The 18519-nt window shown below is 43.8% G+C and overlaps 1 protein-coding gene across 18 annotated transcripts in view; it reads left to right on the forward strand.

Moving 5' to 3' along the window:
- RBFOX1 (RNA binding fox-1 homolog 1) overlaps positions 1–18519 on the forward strand; it is a 1152005-nt gene that overhangs the window by 358851 nt on the left and 774635 nt on the right. For 2 of the 18 annotated variants that reach the window (XM_064725909.1, XM_064725910.1), the window contains exon 1: positions 5501–5753. The exons of 14 other annotated variants lie outside the window; for them this stretch is intronic. In XM_064725909.1, coding sequence (XP_064581979.1) covers positions 5751–5753 — 3 coding nt within the window. In that variant the 5' untranslated portion in view covers positions 5501–5750. Of the gene's footprint in view, positions 1–5500; positions 5754–6148; positions 6167–18519 lie in introns of those variants that run through there. 2 more of the 18 variants (XM_064725927.1, XM_064725929.1) reach the window with 2 other exon arrangements.

Raw genomic sequence — 18519 nt, forward strand, 5'->3', positions numbered from 1 at the left:
AAACCCTTCACCATCTCATCAATGCATTTTCTCACTTACCTAAGGCATATTTTTACTTACAACTTTCTTATAGAAACATAAGTTTATGATTTTTCTACTTAATATCTGTGTATTGTATTTTCACACCAATCCGAGCTTCTCCCAGTGCTGCAGATCAAACCCTTCAGTGTCTGTGTTAGAAGTTTCTGCTTTTCCAGTTCCCGGATCAAGGGAAGCACAGAACCTGATGATGCTGAGCGTGTGGAGCACTCCCTCCACATGGGACAGCGAAAAGGCAGCTCCCAGGGCTGCAGCAAGGCTTTCCCAGCAGAAAGGTCACCTGGAGCAGCCTGACCTTTCCAGCACAGAGAAAGCAATGAGCCATCAGCCCTATCTGAACGGCCCCCAGTCCCAAGGCACTCCCAAAATAACCCGGAGATAAAGGAGATGGATAAAAATCAGGAGGTGCCAGGGAGCAGGGCATGCAGTTGCTTCTTCAAGATGTTTCTTTGAGAGAAGTTGTACATATGCTATAAGTCAAAGTCAGGGGAGAGGAAAATTACAGCTCCCTGGAGAAAGGAAAGGGATTAATGTTTTATCACAAGGAAATAAGTGGGAAACTCTTGAATTTATAGATGTGTAGATACAAGCACATGAAGATTTTGCTATTAGGGCATTAAAAATAGAAGTATTATCTTTCTACTCCAAGATTCTACTAAATTGCTATGAATTTCTAATTAAGTAATGTTAAATCTCTGTGACAATTTAGTTCATTTTATTATGTATATTTGAAATCTAAAACCTAAATGTAATAATAACTTAAAAGTATGGGCCAAATATCCCAAAATTATTCTCCTGAGTAGAACTATATGAACAAAATAGGTAGCAACTCTTTGTTCTGTCATGGAGAAAAAAGCATTAAACTATTCAGAGTATTTGAAACACAAAGCTCAAGCAAATGACAAATTCAATCTAACCTGATCCATTAATCCAACCCCACACCTACACACACAATGTCCTTATCCACTCCATAAAAACTGTGCTCAAGACACTATAAATTGCCAAGAATTAAAAAGAATTTAAGAAATCTGAAGTTAAACTAAACCTCCATACCATCAGCACAGCACATGGACACAGTGGTACATATTTTTCTTATTTTTTCCCATGTTCCTTGTGTGCTGAAGGTGATTTGTTCATTTCCTTGTGTTTGTGTGTCCCTTTTGTCATGAATTTCAAGAATCCAGATAGAATCTTTCCCCAGATCATTTAAGGCTGCACTTCCTGCCAGTGTCCAAAGGGTTGATGTCAAGGCATTATTAATACCAAGCTTTGTAGTAATGCAGATTTTTTTGAGGATTTTTTCTGCAGTTTTTTTTCTGAAGACGATTCATGGGGTGTTTGTGGCACTTAAATTTGTGACACATCCACCACCACCACCAATTCTTTGCCTGAAGCTCACAAATTTTACTGCCAATGGTTTCTGTGTTCCTTTCCCACTGGTAATGGCCTGAGCAGCCTCCCCCAGCAGGAATAAATCACAGTGGATGTGGATGTGGATGTGCTGGAGATAGCCTTTGCTGCAAATAAAATATGAATTTTTAAAGCATTAAATATATATGTACTATTTATATCTTCCTTACAGAAGATATCTATTTATATCTTCCCCCAGAAGCTTGATATTTAAATATTTTAAATAAATTTTTTACCCCTTTTCTCTTGATTTTTTTTCTTTTGATACAGCATCTACAGCACTGGCTTAGTTTGCTGTTCAGAACAATTATTTTCTCCAGTAAATCCTCTTTCACCTCCAATTCTTCTCTCACATACTACAGATCTGTGCTCTTGAGATCTCTTGGTTAGAACAACTTCACACCAGTTCTGAAATTTGGAAATAAACACAGAAAATATTTCACTATAAAGGGAAAAAGGTTTCCAAATTTAAGAAAAACATGAAATAGGCTTTTATTCAGAAGAGAAATTAAAAAAAAATATTTCAAGAATTAATCCCTGACCAGGAATGTCTTCAAAACATTATGTTTCAATGGAGCCATTTGTTACTTGCCGTTTGTTTTTTTCTCTTCCCACAGATAATTTACATTAAATTGGAAAATGTCTCCTTGTGAAGCAACTTTTGAAGTGCATGACTTGACAATTATACTTAAGTTTGTGTATTTTCTTTGTATTTCCTACAGAAATGACTGAGAATTGTGGCTTTACACAATTATAACTTTGGGGTGGAATGCCCAAGATTATTTTTTATCCAATGCTTTACACAATTATAACGTTGGAGTGGAATGCCCAAGATTATTTTTATCCAATGCTTTAAATGCTCTGTTTATTCCAAAGATGAATAAATAGCAAGATGCCTTTCTGAAGGTGGTTCCTGTGGGAGAGATGCACAGGCACATTTGGAATCAGAGCTTTTAGGAAAGGAAATATCGTAATGCTGGAGCTCTGGAACAGAAAACAGGAAAATATTTGGGAGCTGGTCCTTGCTCTGCCATGTGAGACTGATGCTGGCTGCTCTCTCTGCTCCTTTCTTCTCACCCAAAGTTATTTGTTCCCCCAGAACTCTAACCCCAGCTGGGAGCCTCTGTATCACACACACAGCAAAGTCTGGAGAATGAAGGAGCTCTTTCAAGACAGATCTGACTTGCAGTTCAAGGTTCTTTCATGTGAGGGGAACAAAGGGAAGACAGATGTGAAAAACAAGCCAAGGGAACCTTTTTGACAGGGCTGGTACAAAAGGAGAGCATGGAGGTGTTGAGACTCCAAAAGACAAGCTCTCATGCAGTCACTTAGCACACACCTGATTCTCTAATCAAGCACAGATCAAAGTCACCAACACCTGCACCTGATTTAGTTTTAATCCTGTGAGTTGTTCTCAACACTCCAGTGAGTATTCACTACTCAACAGGAATGCTCGAGAGCCTAAAGAAAACTTTTTATTATGTCTAGTTTGTGAGATTTTTGTTCTTTCATGATGGATTTTGGTTTTGCTCATTTGTGTGAGCTCTGGCTGCTTATTATTTTAAAATATTTTCAATTATTTTACATTAAAATAGTTTTAATAGTTTAAAGTAATTTTAAATAATAATAAGTTTAAAATAATTTCAAATAATTTTAATAGTTTTAAACTCTTCATTCTGGAGACTGCCAGCTTTGTACAGACAGGCGAGTGGATAAAGAAAGACTACGGGTGAGGTTTGGAAAGAAATCGAGATACCTAAAAATCTTTGCATTGGTGCTGCCTTGAAAGTCACATATTTGGAGAAGAAAGAGGAATTCTGGGCTGCTTTACGTGGGAAGGCACTGGATGGCCTTTCCTTTCTTGCTGTGTTTAATAACCCTGGGGCTTCGTGGTCACTGGGTGTAGGGGCAGGAGAATCTGACTCTGAGTCACTCAGTGGTCACCTCTGTGTGAGCCAGCATTTAGCCTGAATTACCCAATGGCAGCAATTTCACCAGCAAGAAAGTTTGTCTCATGCTACATCAGCATACAGCATCAAAGAGTGGATTTTTTTTTTCATGGGCATTTCTTTTTCAGGCTCTTTTTTATTAATTCAGTCTTTAAAATCTGCTGACAAAGCAGGAGGTATTGGCCCATATGGCAAACCTATTGATGCAGTCAGTCATATTTAATCAAAATGTTGAAAATTATTTTATTAGAGGGCCTAAATATACAAATTAAGGAGGAGCTGATGAAATGTTGCCTCATTTCTACTCTCTGTCTACCAGTATCACTTTCTCATAGAGGGGTTAGTGAATATGGCTTTAAATATCTTGAACTGCAGAGTAATCAGTTACCAACTGTAAAACAATATTTTAGTGATTTAGAGAACTTCAGTGTAATGTTTTGACCTCCAATTTACATTTGTTGGACATAGGCCTCCCATTGCCCTCTCTGTGTTGATTTTGGAGTGAATTGGAAGGCTGAAAAGAAAAATGAAGGAAACCCATAGGATTTAATATCCATCCAAGGATCTTTATATGAACTTCACAGGGATCAGACTATAGAGTGGGACATGAATTTTGAGAGATTCTGTGGGGATAACTTGATAATTTGAGTTTTGATCCTGAGAATGAATCTTTGAGTAACTTTGTATTTCTCAGTAATCTGACAGATTTTAATGAGGTGCAGTCAAATTTTCCAGCCATTAAATACTGCTTCACATTTGATGAGGAATGATAAATTCTGAAGTCACTGTCTGAAATGATCCAGCTTCATACACTGGTGTGCCTTGGTAGAGGAACCTTCCTGAGCAGTTCTGTGTTTAGGGGATCCAGGATCACACCTTGGGCCTTAAAATAGCAGCAGAAATAGGCCAAGCCCCAAATCTGTCAGGAGAGGCAGAGGGATACAGATATGTGCTTCTCTACATGATCCATGTGGGAACTGCAGTTCAGCTTACAAAGACTTGGCTGTGTTTATTTTCTGCACAGATGAAAAAGTTTATAGGGAGATTATTCACATAAAGTTTTTTTTAAGGGACCACACGCCTATGATTTAAAGCTTGCCTCCTCGTTATCACCTGATTGTTAACTGCTTTGCATTTCCATCTCGATGCTTGAAACAAGTCCGTACTATTACCCCACAGGAGGCAGCACATCTGTCCGATCCTCACACTCCCGTCTGTAATTGATACCAGTTACATGTTGGAGTAAGTCCCAGGGGCATTAATTTATTGTAGCTGAAGGTCGAGCAGCACAAAAACGTTTGATCACTACAGACCTAATAATACCTAAGGTATTGAGAAGGACAACGCAGTGTTCTGACAGCTCTTGATGTTTATTTTTCCCCCCAAAACTTTCTCGTCAATAGCTGTCAGCCTCATTTAACAGTAATCCATGCCCTTAGGAACGCTGCGATGCTCTGCTCTTTAGGTGAGCATTACAATTCTTCCTTTGGGCACGGGGAAGGCAGCAAGGCAGAGATGGCTGGGGATCGCCAAGGGCATCGTTTTAATCAGCAATTGCCGCTTTGGTGCGCGTGTTCGGGCTGGGGGAGAGCGCGGCTCTCCGGGACGAGCCCTGGGGATGCAAAGTTGCGGCCGCGCCGCCGGTGCTGCCCCGGCAAGGTTCGGGATCGGGGGAGCGCCCGGCCGTGGGCATCTCTGCCCAGAGCCGAGTCCGGAGGTGCGGGCGGGCCCCGCGGGTTCCCGGGCGCCGCCGCGCGGCCGCCGGTGCCGGGCGGGGCCGCCTCCGGAGCCGGGAGCCCCCCGCTCCCCCCGGGCCCGCTCCCCCCGGCCGCACCGCATCCCTCATCCCGCATCCCGCCCCCGCTGCCGCCGCCTCCCCGGAGCGCCGCTGGGGCTCCCCCGCCGCTCTCCGCTCCCCGCCCCAGCCCGCCCCGCCGGGCTTGAAGGTCACCTCCGCCCGCCGCCGCCGCCGAGCCACTTTCCGCGCCGGCTGGCGAGCGGCAGCGCCTCCGCCCCGCGGAGCTCCGTGTCCGGCCGGTGCGGGGCTCCCGGGCGGAGCGCAGCGGAGCCGCCTCTCGGGCCCTGCTCTCCCCCCGCCACCGCCGCGGCGGGGCCGCCCCCGGGGTCTCGCCGAGGTCGCGGTCGGGCCGGGCGGGGGCCCCGCTGCTGCCGGAGCGCGGCGAGCCCGGGGGGAGCCGGGCGGCGGCGGGGGGCGCGGCATGCGGCGGTGAGCGAGAGAGCGAGGGCGGCGGCGCTGCCCGCGGGAAGGGGCTGCGGCGGCGGCGGGAGCCGCGTCCCGCTGCCACCTGCCTGCCGGGGCCGCCGCGACCCTTCGCCTCCGCTCGCCTCTTTATGGTGAGTTTGGGCCGCGGGGAGCGGGGGGCAGCGGGGCCGGGGGGCGCGGAGCAGCCCGGCAGGTGAATGGAGCATCCCGGCAGGTGCGCGGAGCTGCGGCCGCCCCGCTCTGCCCCGCGGCCGGAAAGTTGCCGGGGCAGCCCGGGCGGAGGGAGGGAGGGCAGGGATGCGCACCCGCGGAGCGCCCGCGGCCGGGATGCTCTCAGGGAGCTCCGGCGCTGGAGCAGAAGGATGCCCGCGGGTCGGGGACACCGCGCCGGCTCCGCTGTCGCCCGCGAAGCGCCGCGGGGAGAAGCGCGGCACGGGAGGTGGCTCCCAAAGGCAGGGAACTGCGAGGAACATGGGCACTCGGGGCTCTGCCGAGTTGCTCGTTCAAGAGTGCAGATATTGAACTGCTGGGAAACTACCTGCCTGTAAGTCCTCGGTATTTGCTGATTTTATTGGCGATTCATCAGACCGCTTTTCTCCTGCATGCCTCTGTCAGGGAAAGAAAGTCTCGGTGTTAACAGCCGCTCGGTGCGGGTGCAGTGACACTGTGTAAATGTCCAGGCAGCTCCTTGGGGATGCCGCTCCTCGGCAGGGCAGGGCTGTGCCCTGGGAGAGGGGTCTGAGATGTGACAGTGGCACACGCCGTGCATTTCCAAATTCTGTGATGGGGCTGTTGGGCACGGAGCTGCCAACTTAGCATGGTTCGCACAGATGGTGAAAGGAATGTGGTCTGAAGTTTGACTGGAGTGATTCACATCAGCGAAGTGTGAAAGATCTTGTCCAAATCCGCAGCTTTTGTTTATCTACTCTGTGAATTGCAAATGTGCTATAGTATGTCACATTCTGAAGTAAGTTTAGTGCTGACTGTTTTTAAATAAAATTCAGCTTATTTAAGGCGAGGTGGAGCATAAAACACAGCAGACGCTGCTGGTGGTGTCCCAAGAATGTCAAGTACCTTGTTTCACTTCTCCAGACTCGATGATACTTAAGAGAGGAAAGATACTGTGTGTTTCATTTGTCATTGGGAAGTGTGAAAACAGTTGTATGCATGGGCTGTAAAAGTAGAAGCAAGGTTTTGTCACTCTGTGGTAGAGATTGATGATGGTGGATGAATTGCAGTCTAAAACAGAGCTAGCCCTCATAGTCAAATAATTAAGTTTTAGAAATCAGTCATAGCTGCTTGAGGAGTTATATATGTGGGGAAGAAGTGGGGCTGTGTGAATTTTCAATACGTATGTCAATAGATCATTTAGTTTTCAGGAAAGTGGTTGATATCACGTGCTGCAGTTATCAGGATTGTAGTAGTGATTTAGAGCAGATATTTGATTTTTATTTACTTTTACTGGAATGTTTTCCATTACTGGGTTTTGAGGAAGCTATTTTTATGTAGGAATTCTGATTATAGTCAAGATCTACTTGCTATCTTATGCAGACTTTAAAGGCTTGACTTCCCAAGTCTAATTTACAGTTTATTCTTCTGGTAAATACATTAGACAAAGGATCCAGCATTTGCTGAAATGAAATCTGTATTTCTAATGTCAAGACTATATTTCTTTTTTCTATTCGTACTTAGCTGAGTATCAGTAATAGAGCTGACAAATGCAATGAATAAAATTCCCAGTCTGTTGATGATTTTTATAGTTCTTGTAATTGAAGTACTTGGTGTCCTTGACGTGACGAGGGTGCTGCTCTGGCTTTCATGAAAGGCTGCCCTTTACTGACAGAAATACTGTCAGGAGTCAGGTGTGGAGGAACAGAGTGTGGCGGTGAGTCCCTGTGCACAGTGTGCTCCATTTCCAGCCCAGGATGCACATGCAGCTCTGCCAGGTGCAGTTCCCAGCCCTGAGAGTCATTCCAGGGATGCCTGCACGCTGCAGGCACGATCCCTTCTGGCTGCTGCTGCCGCAGCACACGAGGGCAGTGCTATGTCCTGAGGCCGTGGCTGCCAGCCTGCTGGGTTTGAAGCGTCTCCTCACTCCCTGCTCAAAGCCCCCTTGAAGTTAAACATGAGCAGCAAGGCCAGGAGGGACTCAGGCACTCCTGTCAGTGTCTGTGTTCCTGCCCAAGGCAGGATCAGCTCGTACCTGTGTCATCTCTGATGGCATCCTTCCCGTGCTTTTTGTATTCCCATTCCCCTCTTACTTTTCTTCCTGCTTTTGCTGTCTTTTCCATGAGTTTTTCTTTCTTCTTGGTAATGCTCTTACCTATTATTTCCTAAAGAATCTTATCTTGTTCCCTGCAAACTCTTCCTCTGGTATGGCAGTCAGTCTCTTGCAGTATTTTTTCCTCTTTGCTTTGTGGGAGATCTACTGCTTCTTTGCCAGCCCTGTATAATATGCTGGATTTACCAGGTTTCTGCCTAGTCTTTAGGAGAAATGTAATGGAAATAGTACTTTGTGCAGACAGGTAAGGTGCTTTGTTCAGGACCAAAGAGCTGCTCAGTATCTGCTGGCACTGGGGGAGGTTGAGCTGCTTGGAAATAGAGGAGAGACCAATGGCTGAGTTAAAAAATCCACCATTGTTAATTTTTCACCCTGTGGTTTGAACTGGCATGATCTGATTTTTAAATCTACCTAGAAGCATTGTATACCATAAAGGGTAGAGCTCTTAAGTGCTGGCCACCAGAAGAAATATAATTTACAGCTATTGAAGGTATGGCTGCCTTAAGCATATTGTTGTCTGCAGGGTGTACTCGTCTGAAAAAGATGAATCTGATGTAATTAAGAATAACACCTCATAGTACAGCCTGGGAAAATATATAGTAGCTGAAAAATGTGTTTGTTTTATGCATGTGAGAACTCCCTCTACTTAATTGTTGGATCTTTACTCCTTCCTATTTCATGTGGGAGATGGGGATCCTCTTGTCTCACACAGCCTTGTAAATGTAGAGTGTGAACAAAACTGAAGTTAGGGAGCAGGAAAATGGACAGGGCTTAAAAGAGTGGCAAACAGAACATTTATGAGGGGTCCTGACTGTTTCTGGTCTTGATAGGGTGAAATCCCAAATATCTGTAGCAGAACTTCTGATGACTCCATTGAGCAAAATTGGAGCTGTACTATTTCCTGAGGGCAGCAGGCTCTTCTCTCTGAGGATCTTCTCCCAGGTCGTTAGTGACAAGCCTTTTTTACTTTTTCTTTGCTTTGAATTCTTTGCTTAGTAACGCTTTCTTATGAATAATTTTGTTCTTTTATTTAAATAATTGAATTTTCCCGTGCTCATGATTATTTTGTAGTGCAAGTCCTCATTCTGGGGTGTATAATGCCATCTCTGACACTTTATGTTGTGCATTCTTGCAGAAGTTATCAGTAGATTGTGATTGCATCACCTATTCCGAATGTCTGCTTTAAAGATTAAAAGCTGCTTATGAAGCTCTCAGTATTTATTACACTTTTCCTTCACAACTATTATTTTGCTAAAATTTACTGTGCCAGAAATGACAACTTCTTGCAAAGGAGATAATTTTATTTGTGTCCTTCAATTTGATGCAATAAATATAGTATTCAAACTGAAAGAAGATGGAAAATCCCTTTTGGGATGCTGCAGTTTGTGTAATTCTGTAGAGCAGGAAGGGGAGAAAAGGTGGTTGTGTTGGATTCCCAGGATGGGTCACAGCTGACCAGCAAGCAGCATCAAGGGCCAAAAATAGGCTGGAATACTATTTTCTGTAAAGTAGGTGTAGTTTATCATCTCTAATCTTCTGCTCAAGATTTTTTGATTTTCAGACATCCAGAAGGAAGAATATTTAGGAAATATTCCAAAATCCAAGCTATTTTGTGAAGTATTGGTTTGGCTGGTTTCAAGGGGAAAGCAGCTGTTTGGTATTTTATAAGGATGTATATCTTTCAGAAGTTGGTTAAATGTCTCTAACATAAAACTGAAGCTCTGTGGCAGTTTTGTCCAAGCCAGCTAAAAACTCCTGAACGTCTTGCAACTTTGGATGCAGCTCCAAAATCCCGCGTTCCCAACCAGCAGCTCCTGTGCTGATAGCGGAAAGGAGCACAGGAAATGTGAATTTACACTGAAGATGCCTCAGGAAATGTGAATTTACACTGCCTCTGCCACTGAGTGCCCTAAAACCCAGACAACTCCCAGGGGTGGGAAGTGCTGTGCCACCAAGTGGGAGCTGCAGGAGCCAGGGGGGCTGTGCAGGAGCAGCACAGCACAGCTGGTGTGAGCAAACTGAGATCCATTAAAATAATTGCTGTGTTCGGCTGGGAAGGTGTGAGGGAGCCTGGTTAGAGCAGGGTGAGCTGAAAGCTTGGCTGTGTCAAAGGGCAAACATGCAGAACTGAATCAGTGAAGATAAACAGCGCAGGGCTGGCTGCAGGGCCAGGTGCAGCTGCCTGGGACAAACACTACAAATACTCAGATTTTCTGTTTGCAGCACACTTGGCTTCAGCCCTCCAGAGCACAACCCGTGGTCAGGAAAGTTTAGGATACAGCAAGGAGAGGTCACAGTGCTAAAAAAGTGAATTTCAATGATGCAGCCTAGGATACATCCCAAGCAATTGCTGCTTTAGGCTCCTCAGTGCTAAAGCAATGGTAGTGAGAGCTGGAGCTGCACAGAATCACACCCACAGAACATTCTGGGTTGGAAAGGACCCACAAGGATCAAATCCAGCTCTTAAGGGAATGGCCTGAATGGGGAGTTAGTGCCTCTCTGCATTCTGTGTGTTTTGTATATCTTTGATTTGAGTCTGTTGCAGTGATAGTTGGGATCCAAACTACTTTTGGGCATATATTCATCACTGTTTTTTTCTTCTGCATTTTCTTCTAGAAATAAATAAAGTATGAATGTGTGCTGACCAATTTTCTTGATGAGGGCACCCATAACATCTTGCTCTCCTGGCTGCACGTTCCATAAGTTTTGTAAAGATTTTATTGTCTCTGAGTTCAGTCTCTGTATTAGTTGTGAGCAAAAATTATATGATCAGAACAGTAAGAAGCTGGCCTGAAAATATTTTCTCTTGAGAAATTCAGGGAAACTCAGACTTGATGTAGAAACTTCCAACTCTAAAAGTGTATTGTTTTGAAGGTGTGAGTGCTTGTGTGAGTAGGAAATTTAGAAGAATGTTTAAACAAGGAAGGAGCACCATTTCATATTAAAGTACTTATTAATAGTACTTTGATATTAATGAGTACTTTATAGTACTCTTTATAGTTGGAGCAGTTGTAGAGAAGGTGGAAGAAGCCCTGTGTACAGATGGTTTTGTTGGACAGTTGTACTTCTGTTAAAAGAGAAAAGTTTTGCTGTGTTTTAATCAGCCCCATGTTCACATGAGATCAAACACTAAATCCCTGTGTGCTGCCCTGTGGGAAAGCCCAGGGAGGTGCAGTGGCTTTCCCTGGACTTGGCTCATCCTGCAGTCTGTCCTTTGGGTGTTTTAAGGCTTTTTTCTCTTTGCTGCAGCTTACACATGAGAGACACATGTAGAAAACAGTTCCACATGTAATGCTGTTGTCTTACAAAGCTGACAGTCTGCTGTGCACCTCAAACAGATCCAGAGCCCTGGGTTTCAAAATAAAACATTGTGTAATTATCTTGTTGTCTTGAAAAAACATATCTTTTCCATGTCTATTCAGTGATTAATGGCAGCCATCTCTCACAAAAGTGGTTTGGCTGGTGAATCAGCATTACTGCTGCTCTGGATGGTCAGTCCTTGAGTTTCTGCTTTTGTCTTTTAAATATGTTTTGTTAAACAGGCCCTCAGGTGTCTGAGGTTTTCCACACGTTGTAGAGGATTGGTGATTTAGGGTTTGAGGAGAGAGAAATTAGACCAAGTTGAATGGCACTGATCCAGGACAAAGGCTTGGTACTCTCTGTCACAGACAATATTCTGTCTCTGTCTGCCCTGTTCATTCACTGTTTGTAGTTAGCAATCATTCCTAAATTAAGGATTATGCAACATTATGGAGATATTTTGTTGAGCAAATGATTTTTGACTGTCAATAAAGAACCTGCAAACAGTGCCTGTATGAAATTGTAGAATACAGTATTATACCCTGCTTTCAGAATAATCTTTTTGTCTTCAAATGGATGTAATTCTGTAACATTTCCCTTGATTAAGCACAGCCTGTGTGGTTTCTGACCATAGAGCAGAGTTTTTCTGTGGGAAAAGACATTGAAGCATCAGTTTCAAGTCATGCTACTGGGTGGTTCTCTCTGATCAGCATCTCAGGAAATAATATGAAATACTCTGCTGTTACAATGAATCTCTACAGTGCAGCTCCAGGATTAAGAAAAAAAAATAAAATAGTGTCACTCCACTGCAGGCAGTGCACTGTGTCTGTAAGTAGTTACCTAAATGTCCTTTCCTGCAGCATGGAAGATAAGCTGCCTAAAATGTCATCTACCACATGGTGATCCCCATTTTGAGCTGCAACAATAAAAATGCTAAGGAAGTCCCAGAGTGCAGTTTGAATTGAGCCACACAGAGTGACCCAGCAGGAAGGTGAATGGATCTAGATATCCTCCTGATCTTTCTGTGATATTAGTCCCTTTTCCCACTCCTTAATTTAGGACACTCTCCAAATGGCTCCCTCCTTTCCTGGTGCCCTGCTCTGGTTGCCATCGAGATGCTGTGCTGGCCTGCACAGGCACTCAGCAGGTTTGCTCTGGCCATTACCAGTGCTGGGCTCCTGCCAAACCCCAAATTGGCCATATTGCATGTTTCACACACTTGCTTCCCTGTCAATGTCCTCAGCTTCAAACCAGATTAATCCATTCTTACTGTTTTCCAATCCCCAGTATTACCTGGGAGTTTTTGATTTGTGTTTTTGTCTTGTTATTTCTATTTTACAGTGTTGCTTTCACTTTGTTTCAGTGCTGAATCTCTGGCTGTAGCTGGTTATTAAGGATCTATGGCACTCTGGGAATAATCAGCCCTACAGCCCAGTTTTCAGTGGGGCAGGGTGGGATTTCCCTGTGCCCTGGGGTACAGAGCACAGCCAGATCCTCCTGCACAAGCCTTATTCTAAAATCACATCTTCTTTAATGCTGAAGCTGTTTTTTTGCTCCTCCCACTGTAAAAAGCCTCCAAATCAGTCAGTTTTGGTGCTGGTGTGATCTTCCATCCTCGCTCTGGAGCTGCCATATCCAGTGAGCCACCTGATCAATCACTTCTTCTCTGCACACATTGCTCCAAACATGCGGAATGATGCAGTCAAGGAGTTTGGCCCCTCCAAGCACTGTGGGCAGCGTTTTGTTTCCAGCAACTGCCATTTCTCTGCAGGAGGGTTTGTAATCAACTTTTGATGGTAACACTCCTTACATGTTTTTGCCTTTTAATGTGGTTTAGCCAGAGATTTGCCCTTTTCTGTTGTTTCAGTGCTCATGGTTGTGCTTCTGCTTTTGAATGGGCTCAAATTGCTGCTTCAGTTCAGCCAGAGAGCTGCCTTCTTTAAAATGTGTGTGTGTGTGGCAGAACCTAAGTGGATTTTAAAAAGGACTCAAGTGTCACTTAAAATCTCATTATATACAGGGCAACAGGTGGGAACCTGTTGCCCTGATTTTTTAAGTTTTTCTAACTAAGCCTTCTGATGTTTACATTCTTGTAATGAACTTTCTCACACACTTAATGTAAATAATTAATTTACATTAAGTAATAATGTAAATCACATTTCTCCTTTTATGGAAGAGGAGAAATGTGATGGACTGTTGGTTTGTCCAGTGTCATTGGAGAGGTGGCACTGTCACCCTCCAATCCACTGTCAGTTTAGGAAATCTATAAATGTTGGAGTCAGAATTAAACTTTTTTTTGCCTTGGAAAATCCAGTGTCCACATCTTTATGTTTCATATCCTAGAGTGACAGGAACCTAAATACTTATTTGTGTTCTAAATATGAGGTGCTTTTCTGCTCTAATGGATCCAGAGTGTGTCACAATGAAGTTTTGGTGCTGTAGTATGCAGGGGTCTGCAGGACTGTGGGGATGTAAAGGACACTGAGGTCACATTCCCATCTCAGGTAAAAACCCTGTCTGGAATGAAAAGAAGTAATCCAAAAGCTTTAAAACTCAAGCAATACAAAAAAATACAACAGCACAGTAAATACATATAGGTAAAAATCAAGTCTCTGCAAGTTAATGGTTCCCAGCAGCTCTGTTCCAATCAGCGCCATTACCTGGCTTTGAGCTGCAAATTTGTTTTCAAGTGGTGGCCACGGAGCTGTGATGGCCCTGTCAGGGTCTGTCACAGCTCAGCTTGTGGCTGATTGACACGGGCTGACAGCCTGGGGGCGTTAACAACTGTTGTGCTTTGGGGGGAGTTCTGTTGACGAATAAAACAATAATTCTTAATATCAGTGTTCCTTTATCAACAGGCCTTAAACCATGCAATTTTTAATTAATATATCTGGTAGTCACTGTGATGCTTTGCTGCGTTACAGCCTCACAAGCAGGCAAAGCAAAGGAAAATTAGGAAGCTTCCCTTGATATTAAAAGTAACCTAGACTTTTCTTCTCTCTCCATATTTGCACTGTTACAAAGCAGTAGACTGAAACATGAATACAAATTTCAAATGTGAGTATTTCTAGCAGATAGAAAATCTTAAAACTGTAAAAATTGTTTTCCCAATGAAGCCACTAAATATTTTGTCACTGCCCGTGCAAGAAGCAAAAAGATTGGACACTAATTTCTGTGTAAAAAAAAATTATTGAAGCTTTTACAGGGTGAAGTTATCTTAATCAAGAATTATTAAGGTACAAATTAGATTGAATAAAGTTTTTTCTCATCTTTGGAATAGTTCTCAAATGAACTATTCCATGGTACATGACCATACTGTTCACAAGGAAGTAATAAATGCAAGTGAGGTAGAAATGGAGAGTGAGAAAGGTGATTAGCTCTTCCTGCCTGCAGATTTCAGACTTTTTGTTGCCAAAATCAAACTGTAGTCATCATGTGTGTCCTGCTCTGAGAGATTCACACTTTGCCAATAAAGGAATGCTCTATTAGTTGCATAAATGGGTGCATCTTTATTAGCTGAGGGAAATTTTAGGTGGTAAATTGGCTGCTTTGCTGCTGTCCCTGTGTTTGAATCAAAGCTGTCCTATCTGCAGATCTCAGTATTGTTTTAAGGAGCTTGTCCTCAGCCAGTGCTTCAATGACTCCTGAGCTGTGTTGTATTAGTATCTTATGCATTTACTATTTAAAATGCCACATATTGTAATCTGGTACTTCTTCTTTGAAGGTCTCCAAAGTGAGCGCCAAAATCTCTACAGACCTTCTCTCATGTAAATCAGCAGGAAATTATATTGATCATAAAAGGGAGGAGAAACACTTTTGGTGTCCTTGCATTATGTACCATTTGTGCTTCTCCTCTTACCTCCCTCATCAGTTTTGCCTGTCCCCATCAGGGCAGCCCACGGTGGAGCCTGCACCTTTGAGGGTCATTTTGAGGCCTCTGAATTGATAAGAGGAAAGCTGGTCTTTTTAAAATTGTTATTATTATTTTTTAATTCTGGTATTTGTGCAATGGCTCTTGTAGTGGCGTGTGCTGGGCTGAGTGGGGCAAACAGGGATCCTGTTTTCAAAACTGCCTTTGGGGATCTCCTAAAGATGTATCTTTCCTCTCACTCTGCTGGAAGGCTGGCTCTTGTCATCTGTGAATTTGAAGACTCTGGAATCACCTTTTAAAGTGTAGGAGACTTCTGGGGTAATAACAAATTCCCCTTCCTTTTATTTTTTTCCCCTCAGCATTTTCTCTGCTGATGTTTAATATATAAGAAGTTTAAATAATTGAATAAACTGTCTCAAATGAGGAAATTGAAAGGGAATTCCAGATGAATGTTGTAGCACAGTGCTGTTGCTGCTGGGCACCGGGGTGTGTGTGGTCCTGCCTGGCACCACGCTGGAAGAGGAGGCAATGGGAGGGTGATGCACTCAGTAGAATACATGAGTGCTCAAATAATGCATTCAAAAGGTGAATTTGTGGTTTTCATTTACCTTTCCACAACTCTGAAATGAGCCTAGCTAATGAGCTGATAAAAGGAATTGACCTTGCAGCTGATAGCTGATGTGGAAATACAGAGATATTGAGGAAGGTGTTTATGATCTGCACTCAGCACAGCTTGGCAACTGTTATTATTTGATGATTTGCATCATTGTTTCCAATACCAAATGTATGCCTCAGTAACTAAATGCAACACATCTGAGTTGCTGACACTGTGAATTATGATTTTGAATTCCTTCTAGTTTGTGTTTAAATTGTCATCCATAACTTCGTGTTACAGCACACACGAGGGAGGGAATGCTAAGCTGGGATTCCTACAGCAAGCATTAAATGAATTTATCACACCCTTTTCAAATGATAAATTTAGAAGTGCATGAAGATTTACAGAATATTCCCTATTCACAAGCATTGCAGGTTAGAGCTGCATGCATTAGCTGGGATGTCTGACTTTTGCAGGCTGTAGGTTTGGGAGCTGTTCAGTCTTTGGGACTCTGTTGTGGTTATCAAAATGTCTCTGTTGATTGTGGTGAATGATAAGAGATAATTGATCTCCTCTGCTGTGTTTGGGTATCACCCTGGATAGGTGTGCTAGGTGATTTGTGTGTTATCTTTAGGTGTCTGTGCTGCTAAAATAAAATAAAATCTGGTCTTTTAATTGGCTGATCATTCCTGGGAAACAATACTTGCCATGATCAGCCTGGCCTGAGTGACAGCTCCAGTCACAGTTTTGGATAGTAAATTGGAAGTTCTGGTCTTTTGTTGGAAAGAAATGAGGGAAATAATTATTTGAATGTAAATTTTCTGCCCTATCACTGGGTGTTTTCATACAAATTAGGCAAAAGTAATTTCCTGTGATCCTTTAGAAGTCAAAGATGGAAGAGAAGTATATTTGTGTGAAGTGCTCAACCACAGAATGTCACACACACTTTAACATTTGCAAGTACAGAATAACTGGTTTAATTTGTATATCCAGAGATAGACAATGTTAATGCAGCCCATTAGATAGGGGAAAACCTGCTGAGGACATAAAATCGTAATCTTGAGAGAAATTCATTTGGAGAAGCCAGCAGATGTCAGTGTGTTCTTGTCATACAGCCCTTTTGTTTTACACAATAATTTCCCTGGAATGAAATATAGAAATAGTAAATGATGTAACACCATGGCAATACAGGCCGGTTTAAATGCTTTCCTGAAAAGGGATTTATTTCTGGGCCAAGGCTGGCTTGACATCCAGGTACACACCAGCTTTCCCTGTGTGTAACTCCTCCTCAGAGTGTGTACAATAAAATTCTTTGCCAAATGAGGATGTCATTGATAGTATTGCACCTTAGCTTCTAATTGAGATTTTTGTTTCCTGTCTATGATTCCTTCCTGTATTGTGAGGCATTTTGAGAATGCTGGCACACTCCCTCCTGTTTGCCCAGCCAGGGTGTGTGTTTGAACTCTGATGTGTCTAATCAAATCTGTCCCTCTCATTTGGAGATTATTTTGCCACTGTTTATACACGCTAATAAAAACCAGATGAGCTGTTCCTTGTCTTCCTTGCATTTCAAAAATCAATAGCATGATGACATTGTGGAGAAGCCTCTCCCTGAAATGCAAACTGCTGGCACAGAGTGTGCAGGGTGCAGAATTCCTTGTCTGGAAGGAATGGCTGACCATGCTGACCCCAGTTTTTAAGTCAGGGATTGTGGCAGGGTGCCAGGCTGCCCTGGGCAGGGCTGGGCAGATGGAGCTTTGCTCAGGTGTGCAGGAACAGATGGAGCTGTGGCCAGGAGCAGCAGGCACAGCCTGGTGCCAGGGAACCCAGGCCAGCTCCATGGGCAGCACAGGGACCACCCTGAGACCCCCTGAACGTGGCTCCTGTGTCCCAGGCTCTGCCAGCACTGTCCTCACCCAGGGATGGACATGCCACAGCTCCACAGGGACACTGGGGCCCTGCTGCCATCAGCTCCAGCCCCACTGTGGTCACTGTGGCCATTGCCCAGCCCAGTGCCCCCAGTGCTGATCACCTGCAGCACTCAGTGTGCTCACCAGGAACCCTGTCTGAAGAAAAAGGCTCTTTTCTTCAGCCATTCTTAAGGAGCTGATGTCAATTTGTTCTTCTGGGCTGTGTGTTGGGGAGTTTTTTCTCTTCATGAATGGATCAGGAGTGCTGGGAGATGTTCCCTGAGTGGCATCAGCATCATTACATGATGTCTCAACGGACAACAGGAAGATGGAAGATCCCAACTTTCTGAAAGTCTCCTTACCTTTACTATTTCCCACACTATGTTCTTTTTTTGTATATTCACAGTCATAAAATAGTCTAGCTTCACTTCAAGGTTTTTAATTACATTTCCAAGGAGAAATTTAATTTACATTTTCTCTTTCTTCAACTCTCTCTTCAAGCTCTGTCATCTTGAAGCATTTGTTTATGTTCCAGACCTATTCTTTGTGACTTACTCCTTGCTTCTCCTCACCTCACACTGTTGGAGTGATTTTCAGATCATGCAAATGAGAATCAAGGCAGGCAAGGCAGCTAAAAAAAGATTTCTCTGGAGTACAACCCCCCCAAAGTAGAGCATTGCTCAGGTTGTAGGATGGGAAGAAGCTATTTGATTTTCCAAGGTTGGTTTTGGTGCATTTGCCCTTAGTGCAGTTTCTACAGCTGATGACAAACACCCCAAATTCCTGTTGGCCCTGGAGTCTCCCCCAAGCACCAAATCCCTGGGAGAGAGGCTGGGAGCAGCCTCTGGTCAGGAATTCCCGGAGAGTTTTGGCAGAGATGTTGTTCCAGGCTGGGCAGTGGCAGTGGGAGCTGCTCCTGCCCCTGGAATGGGAAATTCCA

This window comes from Zonotrichia leucophrys, chromosome 14, assembly GCF_028769735.1.
Source record: "Zonotrichia leucophrys gambelii isolate GWCS_2022_RI chromosome 14, RI_Zleu_2.0, whole genome shotgun sequence".
NCBI lineage: Eukaryota > Metazoa > Chordata > Aves > Passeriformes > Passerellidae > Zonotrichia > Zonotrichia leucophrys.